At 47.0% G+C, this 14,869-nt stretch overlaps 1 protein-coding gene across 1 annotated transcript; it reads left to right on the top strand.

Annotated features, from left to right (window-relative positions):
* Window positions 1-7,454: 7,454 nt before the first annotated feature.
* On the top strand, window positions 7,455-8,069 carry LOC135378603 (uncharacterized). Its single transcript, XM_064611679.1, has one exon. It carries the CDS (start codon window positions 7,455-7,457, stop codon window positions 8,067-8,069), a length of 615 nt encoding a protein of 204 aa, XP_064467749.1.
* Window positions 8,070-14,869: the final 6,800 nt, after the last annotated feature.

The following is a 14,869-nucleotide window of genomic DNA, read 5'->3' on the forward strand; positions in this document are numbered from 1 at the left end:
TCCACCTGAAACAATAGTGTCTAGGTTTGACGGCATCATGCAGCTGTATGGCTCAAGGACGTGTGCGCTCTAGACAGGAACCTGTTATTTATTGCATCACTATCCCAAGATTATTTCCTTTATTCTACTATAACGATTGCATAGGAAACTATTGCAGAAAAACACCATGCATGAAAGTTGATTGTAGGAATTAAGCATTTCATTCCCAAAGTCTTACTAAATTAGACTTACGAATACAGGAAAAAACAAAATATCCTAACACGTAACTCCATCAATGGCTACATACAACGAGCTAATCGAGACATGTCCGTCCCACCCGAGAGCCAAGGAGATAACTAAATAATGACCCTTTGTTCCTCGACTGGATAAAGCCATGCACCTGTCCCCCTTGCGGTTGCTCTCTGAACTAAATGAATCGCAAAATTATTAAGAATCGTTCTAGCACTACTCCCATTCAGGGCAGCACTATTGTCAAGACAAGAATGTTCCTTGTCAAAAAGAAAAAAACTACATGTAGAAGGAAAACATGCCAGAACAGGGGGGGGGGGTCAGGGCATGTCAGCGCATGTTTGTCAGACAACAAGGGGGAAAAAAGCAAAAAGAAACACTTGAACAAAGAAGAAAACCAGCATCAAACTATTTCTAAGCACACTCACTCCTCTTATTCCAAAACAGTGCTCATCATAAATCCGTCCAGGACAGTACGCATCATTTTTCTATTGCTACACTTTTTTCCAGTAACGGTCAATGCATTGCTACAGACACCTCAAACACTGCGTGACGTCATCACATCCTGCCTGAAGAAGACAGCGGCAAAGACAAACACTCCTATTATTTATTGAATCGCAAGGTTATTTGCTTTGTCCGTCTCTTAATGACTATCACTTTTACAATAAAATTCAACAAAAAAAGCACCGTGCATATTAGCGATTTTCACCCCAAAGGCTCATTAGAATCACAACACCAGTAAACTACCACTGCTCTTTTAAAATAATAAGTGAGACCACTCAACATCATCACCAGGCTTATGAAATACATGACCCTTTCTATGCTAGTATACTCGTTGTGTGAGGCTACACCTGCGAGCAAAAAGGCGCGAAAGCTGGGGAGCAAGTTCCATTCGCGCACGACAAAGCACAAGACAGAATGCCTTTACGGGAACATGATTGCATTCCCACCATATTAATGATTTTCTATCTTCCATTGCAGTTTAGAAAAACTACTACAAAACTATAATTTTAGGAGCCTATTAAAATTCTACTTTCTATGGAAGCTATAATTGCCGTATTATTTGGATCGCTATTAATGAAGCGCTCCAATTTTTTCTCTCTTCCCATTTCAGCCTACCGGGTCTTGTCATGCAGTGAAGCAGACTCACATCCAAAATAATTAATTTACACTGAGGGTGCCGTGCTTCAGGAATTCCCATCCTGCGCTCAGATGCAAACATTTCTGCACGAATACCTATAACAGCTTACTTCTACAACATACCGAGCTCCTAATAACATCTAACAAACAAGCAGAGAAACCCACTTCTCATGAATTCAGCTTTACCATGCGACTTTCTCCTGCACAAAAGCAGTGATTTGAGGAAAGGGCAGCAAAAATTGCGCGCACTTGTGCTGGAATTGCTATGGCTTCAAAAAGTGAAGCATATGCTAATAAACTAAAAAAAAGACACTCATGTCTGGTATCGGATAATTCTGACATAATGCTACATACACAGCCGCATTGTTCCTTCGTAAAGAAAGCACAGGAGAAGGGCACACAAATTCCTTTAAGATAGAAGCGAAAAGGCTTAAGACGAAGCGCTCAGGAATAATAGCAGAGTCACCGGACATCGCTACGAAACTCAACGGCTAACACAAGATAACAAGCTAATAGCGGCGGGTAAAATTGCAACACTGCTAAACAAGCCGCAACATGCCATGATGACGTCGCAAGCCAGGAAAAAAGCACGCACACACAGACATCAGCTCAGGAATGGACAAGGAGAGGTGCTTTATTGGAATTTCTCCTCCATGCTCACATACCAGCATTTCTGCACAAATACTTGCATACAGCTGCAAATAACTGCATACAGCTTACTTCATCAACATATCAAGCAAGGTGAATACTGACACTCAACAACATATAACAAAAAACAAACAAATTCCATTCTCATGAACTCTCCTCTGCCGAGCGGCTTTCTCCTGCTCTACCTGGATGCTGACTTTTTCCCCTCACCTACATTCTGAGTAAAAGCAGTGAAAGAAGAAAAGAACCGCGAAAAATTACACGCATTTGTGCCCCAATAGCTGTAACTGCAAGAAACCGTAGCGCACGCTAATAAACTGAGAAAAAGACACCCATTTCTGCCACCAGATAATTCTTGCATAATGCCACATACACAGTCGCATTGCCCTTGCGTAAAGAAAGCACCAGGACAGGGATACACAAATTTCCTTAAGTGAGTAGCGAAAAGGCTTAAGTCGAACCGCTCAGGAATAATCGGAAAATCACCACTTATCGCTACGAAACTCAACGGCTAGCACAACATGACAGCAACAAGATATTAGCGAAGGGTAAAAATTGCAGCAAGAAAGACACTACTGAACAAGTCCAGACATGCGACATGCATACAAAATACTGCTCATCGGGGAAAAGGCCTAAGGGGGCGTTCACACGGGCCGATTTTCAGCACCAACTCAGACCAACTCGAAGCACCGTCTTTGGACCAATTTCGAGACGGTGCCGTCTCCACGTTCACACGTACCAACTCGTTAGCTCCGCCCACAACCAACCTTACGGCAATCGGGGTGCATGGGTTCAAGTCCAACGGCTGGTGACTTTTTTTTAACTGTCATTAATCAAAACGAAGTCATTTTGTTTCGCCAGAAGGTCACCAGTATCTCAAAAAAATGCCTATTGATATGTTTATATGGCGCTAGCAACAAACAAAAATTAAAAAAATATCATGTACCCCTGTAGGATTTGAACCCATGCCACGCAGTACGACAGGAACGAAATCGCTTGATGCCCTCGAGGGTCACGTGGCAATGCTGCTCGCGTTGATTGGTTAGACCACCACCAACTCTCCGAAGTTATCGCTCTGCGACCGATTCCCACCAACTCGAGTTGGTCATGGTTGGTGATGTCGGCCGACTGCCACCAACTCCAAAGTTGGTCCGAGTTGGTGCAGAAAGTTGGCCCGTGTGAACGCCCGCTAAGCCTGCGACAGAAAATCATAGAGCATACACAACTTCGTTTTTCTATTTCGCGTAAACTAAACGCGGTCTGCTTGGAAAACGACGCACAAATTTTCTTAAGGAGCAGAGAAATATAGGAATTTCTACTCCGTGCTCAGATACCAGCATTTCTGCTCAAAAACCCATGACTGCAAAATTAAGCACTGCTTACTTCATCAAGATATCGAACACCCAACAAAACTGAACAAACAACCCCACTTCCACTGATAGAACACTATTCAGCTTTTACCAGGAGGCTTTCTTCTTCGTAAAAGTAGAGAAAACAAGAAAAGAGCAGCGAAAAATTACACGCACTTTTGTTCGCATAGCTATAAGAGAAAAAAATAAAATAACGAGACACACACTAATAAACTGAGACAAAGATACCCATTTCTGCTATCCGATAGTTATTGCATAATGCTACAGGGACAGTCGCGTTATCCCTGCGTAAAGTAAGCACAGAACCAGGGTACACATCCCGTAAGCGAGAAGGGAAAGTTGTAGCGACTCGCCAAGTACGGTCGCACTGCCAGATGTACAACGGTTTCCTTTATCTTTACTTTCTCTTTTCTCCTTCTCAGAAAACACTGCGCTCCCGTCCTCTCTTTCTTTCCTCTCGCTTCCCTTTTTCCCTTGCCGCGCTCTGCGGCTGAAAAGCTGTAAATACAGGCCAGTGGGCCTCCGACCTTTGAAGTAAATAGATTGCTTTTAAACACACTCAACTGCTTCCGTGTTCTCCGTGCCTTTACTTGTGGCGACCCGACATATTGGTGACCCGGTTTTTGGACTTGCCTTCTGTTTATGTCAACTCCACATCAATGGCCACTCAACAAGCACCTGCTGACATCTCTGCCATTCAGATCAAACTCCCGGAATTCTGGCCCAACGACCCTCAAGTCTGGTTCACCCAAGTGGAAGCACAGTTTGCACTACGGAACATATCATCACAGACGACTCGATTCAACTACGTTGTTGCCGCATTAACCCCATCCGTCGCCACAGAGGTTCGTGATGTACTTCTTTCGCCACCAGATGAAAAACCGTACGACACGCTGAGAGAACAACTCATCAGCCGGACATCAGCGTCAGAACAACGACGTATACAACAGCTGCTCACATCGGAGGAGCTGGGCGACAGGAGGCCTACTCAACTTCTCCGTCGTCTGCAACAACTGCTCGGAGAAAAGGCCAGCACCATTGATGAGACTCTATTGCGGGAGCTTTTCCTTCAGCGCCTCCCAGCCAGCGTTCGTATGATACTGGCGTCAGCGAAGAGCACAACGTTGTCGGACATCGCCAACATGGCCGACAACATCATGGACGTTGGCTCCCCGGTCATCGCTGCCGTCGGATCCCAACACGAACCCCCGGCTATAATGGAGCTCCGGAAGGACATCATAGACCTCAAAGACACGTTAGCCGCACGGGACAGCCACGCCATCGATGACCTCCGCGCCGAGATGAACAAGCTGGTCAAGATGGTGCAGTCGCTCGGCCCAACGCAGCGAGGCCGGAGCCGATCAGCTTCACGCCGACCAGCGCCAGCCCGACGACAGTCTCCAGCACCGAGCAACAATGGTAATGCCCTTTGCTGGTATCACCAAACATTCGGCGACAATGCCAGACAGTGCCAACCACCGTGTTCGAGAGCGGGAAATGGGACGGCCAGCAGCTAACGGCGGTAAGCGAAGCTGGTCACCCACCCACCCGCCACCGACTCTTCTATGTCACGGATCGCGTCACCAAACAGCAGTTCCTCGTCGACACAGGTGCACAAGTAAGCATCATCCCGGCGTCAACAACGGATCGCCGTGGCAAACCGGCTGCACCTGAACTCTACGCTGTGAACGGCTCCGCGATTCACACGTACGGTGAGCGTTCCCTTACTTTGGACATTGGCCTGCGACGAACATTCCGTTGGATCTTTGTGGTTGCTGATATTCCCTACGCCATCATCGGAGTGGATTTTCTACGCTATTTTGGACTACTAGTGGACATTCGCCAAAATCGCCTTCTAGATTCAGTGACATCTATGACTACTCCTGGCACGCTATCACGCCTTCTTTCACTGAATCTCACTAGCATCCGTCCTGGCCTTTCAAACTCGTTTTCCAACATCTTGGAAAAGTACCCGTCTCTCACCCGTCCGGTAAACACTGAGCTACCTGTCAGCCACGATATCAGCCACCACATCGAGACCAACGGACCGCCAACATTTGCACGACCCCGTCGACTGTCACCTGAAAAGCTGCAGATCGCCCGGCGCGAATTTGAGCACATGCTGCAGCTAGGCATCATCCGACCATCGTCGAGCCCCTGGGCTTCGCCGCTGCACATGGTGCCCAAGGCTACTTCAGGTGATTGGAGGCCGTGCGGGGACTATCGTGCTCTTAACAGAGTTACGGTCCCAGACCGCTATCCCATACCGCACATACAAGGCCTGACCGCATCACTCCGTGGAGCGACCATCTTTTCACGGATAGATCTGAAGCGGGCCTACCATCAGATACCCGTCCACCCCGATGACATACCGAGGACGGCAGTCACCACACCATTCGGACTGTTCGAATTCGTTCGTATGCCCTTCGGATTGCGAAACGCCGCGCAAACGTTTCAGCGCTTCATCGATCACGTCGTCCGCGGTATGGACTACTGCCACGCGTACATTGACGACATTCTTGTTGCAAGTGCGTCACCTGAAGAGCATGAGGAACACCTAAATGCTTTGTTCGCAAAATTGGAACAATTCGGCATAGTCATCAACACGGCGAAGTGCGAATTCGGTGCGTCATCACTAGACTTTCTCGGACACAAAATCGACAGCAACGGAATTCGACCACTACCAACGAAGGTTCAGGCAATCACTGACTTCCCAGCTCCAACGACGAAACGTCGCCTGAGGGAGTTCCTGGGACTTGTCAATTACTATCGCCGATTCGTTCCCAACTGCGCCGAAACCATCGAGCCTCTCCACAAGCTTCTCAGCAAGAAGCATAAAAACGACAAAATTGGACCGTTGGAGTGGGGCGATCGAGAGAACGCTGCCTTTGAGGATATCAAACGCCATCTCGCCGACGCAACTCTGCTAGCCTACCCACAGCCGGATGCGCCAACATCTCTTATGACGGATGCGTCAGACACCGCCATCGGCGCCGTCCTCCAACAACGCATCAACGACGAGTGGCAGCCCATCTCTTTCTTTTCTCGCAAGCTGAGTCCGACAGAACGCAACTACAGTACATTCGGACGAGAACTCCTTGCAGTATACTCTTCAATTCGCCATTTCAGTCACTTCCTGGAAGGACGCGAATTCACCGTATTCACAGATCATAGACCACTGACATTTGCTCTGGGATCGGTGAAGGCCCAGTCCGGATCCCACACATCTAGAGAACTCCGGCAGATGTCGTTCATACTTGAATTCACCTCCGACATCCAGTACGTGAAAGGCAAGAACAACGACGTCGCCGACTGTCTTTCTCGGATACACGCTGTAAACTCAACGCCAGCGGCTCGCACCGACCGCAACGGCATTTCTGAAGCTCAGAAAGATGACCAAGAACTCGTCCAAATTTCAAGCAGTCCAGGAACGCTGACTTTCCAGAGCATCACTCTTCCCGATTCGAACACTACCCTTGTGTGCGAAACATCGACTGGAAAAGCCCGACCATTCATCCCTCTAGCCTTTCGAAAGGACATCTTTCACAGCATCCACAACCTTTCCCACCCTGGCATCAGAGCTTCCCAACGACTCATCACGTCAAGATTCTTCTGGCCATTAATGAACAGAGACGTCAGGCACTGGGCTCGCACATGTGACGCGTGCCAGCGCTCTAAAATTCATCGTCACACGTCCAGCCCCATCTCAACCTTTCCGGCACCAGAAGCACGCTTCGCGCGAGTTCATTTAGATATTGTGGGTCCTCTTCCCTTATCCCAAGGCTACCGCTACATCCTCACCGCGGTAGACCGCTTCACCCGTTGGCCCGAGGCAACGCCCATGGAGGACATTACCGCCCCGACGGTGGCCCGCACTTTCGTTTCTACCTGGGTTGCTCGCTTCGGCGTACCATCAACAGTAACAACAGATAGAGGCGCCCAATTCGAGTCATCCCTCTTCAAGGAACTTCTCAACATCATAGGATGCGACAGATTACGCACGACAGCCTACCATCCAGCTTCAAACGGCCTCGTCGAGCGTTTCCACGGCAGCTAAAGTCATCTATCATGGCTCGTGGGGATGTTCGATGGACAGATGCCCTCCCTTTTGTCTTGCTCGGCATAAGAACAGCTCTCAAAGCTGACATCGGCTGCAGTGCTTCGGAGCTCGTTTACGGCACCCCGCTGCGTCTCCCTGGCGAGTTTATAACACCTGTCCCTGCAGCAAAGATTCCGGATCCCGCTAACTATGCCCACCAACTTCAACAGTTTATGGCCACACTACGCGCCGTCCAACCAAGAGCACTGGACAACGACGCATCGTTCGTGAGCCCGGAAATGGAATCTTGCTCGCACGTGTTTCTTCGCCACGATGCAGTCAGGAAGTCACTGCAGCCCCCCTACGACGGCCCATACCGCGTTCTCAAGCGCAGCCGGAAGCATTTTACTATACTTATCAACGGACGCACCGAAGTCGTCAGTGTTGACAGACTAAAGCCAGCAATAATTGGCAACGGGAGCAGCGACAGAACGGGAACCCTGCCTCAACAAAAGACACCCACACGTCTTGAAAACCCCTCCGGCAAGCCACCTGCAGCGCAGAGGACACATGCAGAAGAGCCTTATATCACCCGCTCCGGCAGACGGGTACGGTGGCCACAGCGACTTGTGCTCGGACACTGACGAGTATTTTTTTTTTTTTCGCTCGTTTCCTCACTAGAGGGGGAGTACTGTAGCGACTCGCCAAGTACGGTCGCACTGCCAGATGTACAACGGTTTTCTTTATCTTTACTTTCTCTTTTCTCCTTCTCAGAAAACACTGCGCTCCCGTCCTCTCTTTCTTTCCTCTCGCTTCCCTTTTTCCCTTGCCGCGCTCTGCGGCTGAAAAGCTGTAAATACAGGCCAGTGGGCCTCCGACCTTTGAAGTAAATAGATTGCTTTTAAACACACTCAACTGCTTCCGTGTTCTCCGTGCCTTTACTTGTGGCGACCCGACAAAGTCACTTCTTCTCGGACAGCTTAATACGGTAAAGTCAGAAGTCTTACCAAGAGAACCAGGCTTGAACACAGCTACGAGCGTGACAGGCACATATTAACGAACAAACAAAACACTCCTATTCACTTCTACTGATAGAATTGAAGTGAACCACACGGTAAGAACAAAGCACACCGCTTCAGGAAGGCATATCAAATGCAGCGCAACAGGATCCGCGTGCAGAACTCCTAAAATATCTCGCCCAAAACAAGGACTTCACCAGGGTCGCGTGGTAATTCCAATTAAAACGTTCGTCCAATCCAACAGATTACAATGCAAACGCGATAACAATTATTTTTTAAACCATTATTTCACGCAATAGTACATAAATGTATCACTCGTGTCACACGAAAAGGCAAACACATGGCACTTACTTGTCAAGTGGGGTCCCTGGTTCAGAAAAGCGCGCGCGCACACACACACAGACACACACTCACATTTTCACACTCACAAACACAAAGTCTATTTTCACAACTACATCAATCCATATTATTCCTCAGGTCAATAATTATCCTACCATCGTCAAAAGAAGGCACTCACATGTATGCGAACGCAAAACAATAGGTCTTGGTTCCGGATGTAATTGGATACCGTCACTCGGCCGGCGCGAACAAAGAAAAAGAAAGGAATGCATGTTCGCTATGCAGCCACGAAGAAAACGGTGCCGTGCTTCTGCGCAGCGACCATTATACAGGAGTGAATTCACTTCGTTCTCCTTTTATTTCCTTGCACCCATATATTTTGCGAGAATATGATAGAGCAGAACGGGTAAATGTGAACATCATTCGCTACACACTGTAGCTCTCATCATTTTTAAACCAAATCACTTAACCTGTGTTCATAAGTCTTCACTAAATAGGTGAGCCGATAATGACTCAAAATAAAATAAAATAAAATAATCATTCCAGCATCGCTGGCTGCAAGCTTGCGTACCCAACAGAGCAGTGCGCTCCCATCAACACGCCTTGGGCTGACCTTACACACCCGAAGCCTTTTCTGAATACATTTTGCTGTCGCCGGAATAAAATATTTATCGCGAGGGTACTACAATGTCAGCTCTGTTGCTGACTCTTTGGCACAGACGGGCACTGTTGCTTTTGAACTGACGAGAGAAGTCGTGGCACCCATCTCGCACTGACCTTTTTCATGTGAAGGCCCTCGCCGATGATGCGAAAAACGGTTGTTTAGGAAAGCCCCAGCCTTTCTGAGATTTCCTTCACCTTCAGACGCCTGTCGCTCAGCACTTCCTCCTCAACAAGAGACACATTTTCTTGTGTCACCACTTCCACTGGACGACCATCGCGTGGATCATCTTCAATGGACTCTCGCCCCAGTCGAAACTGCTTAGCCCAGTATTTTACCGTTGTGTACGACGGAGAGGCTTCCCTGTACACGTTGTACAGTCGCGCTTTAATTTCTTTATGCGAAAGTCCCTCTTTTGTCAAGAATGTTATCACAGCGCGGTACTAGATTTTTTCCATTTTATCTGAAGAGTGCACCCTGGCTGTTTTAAATGCCGCTCTCCAACCGACAAAAGCATGGAGAGGGTTGAGGGTGGTGCTCCGTCCCTCCAACAGATGGCACCACGCGTCCTTAATCGCATTTTCAAATTCGCGCGCATTTTCTACCTCGGGCCGGAAACTTATGGAACCACCTTCGTAGGTTCGAGTCCTATAGCTGAATAACCTTTTCAGTGACTTCCTTCTTTCATACCCATAACGTCGTCTGCGCTAGTCTGTCGGAGAGCAGTGTAGAAGCAGCAAGAAAAAGTGACGAGCTTACGCGAGTTGATAATATGGCCTAAAATGCAGGACAGAAAATGTGGGAACTTGCAATATACTTCTACGCGTCGTTCGTTTGACGAGCCTTGTTTTCTACGATGTGGTGCAATTCACTTTCCTTCTGCCTCTGGGGACGACGACGACGACAGCAGCACGCCTCTATGGTAACCGTAACGCAGCGTAGGCATTTCGCCCACAAAGTACGCGGGCACCTTTCTTTCTTTCTGCACATGCTTTCTGCGATAAAGCCTAAATTATGAAGATAAGAAGAAATGCCTGTTCACGTTGAAAAACAGTCAAAAAATTTGTCATGCTTCCTACTCCCGGGGACAATATATTGGACTTACTTTTGTGTAACCAAGATAATGTTATCTCTTGTGTTTCGGTTGTTCCTGGCATTTCTGACCACGATTGCGTTTGCTGTGACATATCAGCTTGTTATGAAGTAAGGAATGCCCAACGCTAAAAAGAGATCTTCGTTTATCATAGGGCTGACTTTGGGGCAATTAACAGGGGCCTTAACGATTTCCCAACTTTCTAGCCCTCAGCGAAATCGCCGACATCAACAATCTATGGCGCCAGTACAAAGAAACACTAATGTTTCTTGTAAGGAAACATGTACCTATCGGGTTAATTAGGAGAAAAAAGAAATGCGACAAACCGTATTTTACAAGAAACATTAAAAGGCTGATAAAACTTAAGAAAAGGGCTTTTTCTCTGTACAAAAAAGACAGAAACTCAAGCAATTATGACAAAATAAGGGCAGTGTAGCAGCACCTTCATCGGGCAATTCGTATGGAGAAGCGAAACTACTTCTATCGGTTAAGCCCTAGATTAGGTTGCGACTCAAAGGTACTCTGGAAACATAACAAAATGTCCACGGGAATCCCTGTTAGCATGGTGATACCATGGTGACCGAGGATGCTGAAAAGTGTCGTCTCCCAAATGATTACTTCAAATCAGTGTTTACTAGTAGCGATATTGCATCCTACCCAGGGTTTCAGCCACACTTACCGTGGCCCATGTCTACTATTACATTGTCGAAGCGGGGAATCATCACCCAGCTTTCCAAAATGAACGTTAAAAAGAGTAGCGGCCCTGACAGAATCTCTCCTGTTGTGTTGAAGGCATGTGCTATTGCGATTGCAGATTACTTGCTTATACTTTTTCGATGTTCACTTCATTTGGGCAAGGTCCCGTTGGAGTGGAAGTTTGCCCATGTTATACCTATTTTTAAAGGCGGTGATGAATTGTGTGTAGAGAACTACAGATCTGTCTCGCTGTTAAGCTCCATAGGAAAAATTCTTGAACATATTGTTTATTCTAATATTATGAATCACCTGTCCCTCAACTGTTTTCTAACTCAGTTTCAGCATGGGTTTCGTAGACATTATTCGTGCACTACGCAACTCATTTGTTTCCTTCATGATCTAGCATTTCATTTCGACAAACGTATTCAAACTGATTGCATATTTCTTGACTTTAGGAAAGCTCTCGATACTGTTGACCATAGATTGTTGCTATACAAGTTATCTTTTCTGAATTTGGATTCTGCAGTTTTGCTTTGGCTCGAACATTACCTCAGAGATCGAAAGCAATGTGTTGTTATCAATGGATATGTGTCGCCCTCTACTGCTGTAACGTCAGAAATTCCTATGGGGTCTGTTTTAGGCCCACTTCTCTTCATAATTTTTATAAACGATCTCGCTACGATATGTGATTCATCCATTAGATTATTTGCAGATGACTGCGTTCTGTATAGGCCCGTCATAACAGAGGAAGACGTTCATATCCTCCAGAATGATTTGGCAAAGATAGGATCGTGGTGTAACAGCTGTGGTATGACTTTGAACACTCGCAATTGTAAATGCATTGCGTTTTCCCAAACAAGGCATGTTCTCGGTTACAAATTAAGTAATGTCATCCTCGAAACAGTGGACTATTACGGATAGTTGGGAGTCACTATTAGCAGTAACTTTAAGTGGGATAAACATGTTGATGCTATTGTTAATAAGGCTCGTAAGACTCTAGGTTTTTTTAGAAGAAATTTTAAGCGTGCCCAAAGAGACATTCGGGAGATCGTCTATCTGTCTTTTGTTCGGCCAATTTTAGAATACTCAAGTGCTGTCTGGGATCCCGCAGAGTTAGGTTTACGGTATAAATTAGAAACAGTCCAGAGTCAGGCTGCAAGATTTGTTATGAACAACTATTCACCATATGTCCGCTCCATCTCATTAAAATCGTTGCTGGGTTGGGTTCCGTTGGAAAAACGTCGGCCGCAGGCTAGCTTGAGATTGTTTTATGAGATCTTCTATGAGTTAAATGGAATCCCTAGAAACGAGTACCTTTTGGCTCCTGTTTTTATCTCTGATCGCCTTGATCACGAATGCAAAGTTGAGCCATATCGTTTTCACCTCGGTGCCTTCAAAAATTCCTTTTTTGTGGGAACTATCCCCGTGTGGAACAGCCTTCCTCCGGACCTTGTTCTCTCAAGGACTAGCGCCACATTTGCTAACAGGTTGTCATCCGTGTATACCTAGTGATATTTGTATCTGTCTAGTCTTACTGCTTTCTTTTGTTTGCTCACTGATTGGTACTGTGCATGTTTTTTTTTTGTTGTTGTTTTAATGAGCTGTATGGTGTCCTCTCTCCCCTACGCAATGCCAATTGGCGCTGTAGGGTTTCCTGTAATAAATAAATAAGGCAAGCCCGGTTCATTTCCACGCCGTCCCTGTGTTTACTTGATATGAGATAAAGCATCTTCGGTAGGCGCAGTGAAGTATTGTGCTATCAGTTTCTCTTCTTCTTTTTTTTCTGTAATAGGTTATTATCCTCGTTTGTTTGTCTGTATTTAAACCTCTGTGTCGTAATAAATCTTTCAGTCGAGAGTCAGCAGCCGTCCTGTGTGCTGTTCTCCTTGTTTTGTGTTGCTGCTGTTATATACCCTTGACACAAGGGCACGTTTGAACTCCTTTACACAAAGGGACATGTACTCGAAAAGGCTTTGCGTGGCGTGACATAGGACAAAGGCGAATCTCCTTATACCAAGCGCTCCTTTTGGGGAGCTGAGATCGGCTATCTCCTTTTCATCTGTGAAGGCGTATGGCATAGCCTCGAACGAAGGGCGGTACAACTACAATACTCTCGAACGAAGGCTAGACCGTGTTTTCATGTTTCAACTGCTTGAGCAACAACTATACATGAATGACGAGGGGATGAGGTGATTCACCGCAATAACTTGAAGTCTGTGTGCAGATATTGCGGTTACAGTACGTATTTTGAATCCATTGGTGGTAATGTTATGTGTACTCTACATCGTACAGCTTGGACAAAAGTTTATGGAACTCCGGTGTGTCGCATTTATCCACTGGAGCGAAAACATCCACTGGACATTTATCCACATTTATCCACTGGAGCAAACGCATTGATGGTAGTGCACCAGTAAACAAACTCCGTTGACTTCCTTGGCCATGGCCAGGAACTCTTCGGTAGAGGAGCTCGCTGAAGAATCCGTAAACAACATCGCCGAAGGAAGGGACATCCCTGCCTTCAGCTTCATTCCACAGGTGGCAGCGTTTGACATTGACTCCCCGTTTACACTGAGTGAGCTACAACACGTGAGGTCGTCCCCGGGCGTCGACGGCATTACCTATCAAGCCCTGCGAAACCTCCCGCGGCTTCAGACTTCTTTTGGACTACCTCATCGTGGTGTGGACATCAGGCAACATCCCCACTCCCCCGAGCGGCGCGAGAGCATCGCTGTTCCTGTGCTGAAGAAAAGCAAACCGGTCAGCGACATGCGTTCTTACAGGCCGATATCCCTAACTTCCTGCGTCGCTAAGCTCACTGAACGCATGCTTCACAGAAAGCTTGTATTTTTCCTTGATATGAAAGGCGTTTTTCTGGAGCAGATGACCGGATTCAGAGACCACCTAAGTGCAACGGATACTTTACTCGGTTTTATCTCTGGACTCAGGCAACTGAGTTCAAAAGGAAGACCACTGGAGTATTCTTTGACATTGAAGGGGCTTTTGATGCCGTACCTTCTAAGACCGTGATGCTGGCTCTCAAGGCAGCTGAGATTGGAGAGAGACCTGCCACCTTCATTCACGGTTTTCCAAATGAGCGTGCTTTTACGATGCTCCTGGGGACGATACTCAGCCTACCCAGACGCCAGAATCTCGGTTTACCGCAGAGCTGTGTCCTCATCCCTCTTCTTTTCAAACTGGCTCTCCTCGCCTACCCAACTCATTACGGAAATCTATTCCGCAACTACGCTGCTCCATTTATGCCGATGACATTTGCGTATGGGTTTCAAGCAAGAACCCTGGACAGCTCAGCCGAGCCATTCAAGATGGCATTACCGCGGTGGATAACTACGTTACTGCACGTGGGCTTTCCCTGGTCAAAACAAGCCATATGCTACTAGGGCGTAGAAAAAGGTGGCCTCCACTACCTCCGCTTTCTTTGCACGGTACATCCTTACCAAGACTTAGGACCCACCAGTTCCTTGGCATTGTGATCGAGAGCCGCTTATCGTGGAGACCTCATTCCCAAGAATTAGGGACAAAACGTAAAGCCTGCTTCACGTAATACACCCGTGTGTTGGATGAAACCTACCCCTAAACGGCCTGTAGGCGCCATACATTTTGAACGCTTTTTCTTGA

The sequence above is a fragment of the Ornithodoros turicata genome, chromosome 1 (genome assembly GCF_037126465.1).
Source record: "Ornithodoros turicata isolate Travis chromosome 1, ASM3712646v1, whole genome shotgun sequence".
In the NCBI taxonomy this organism is placed as follows: Eukaryota; Metazoa; Arthropoda; class Arachnida; order Ixodida; family Argasidae; genus Ornithodoros; species Ornithodoros turicata.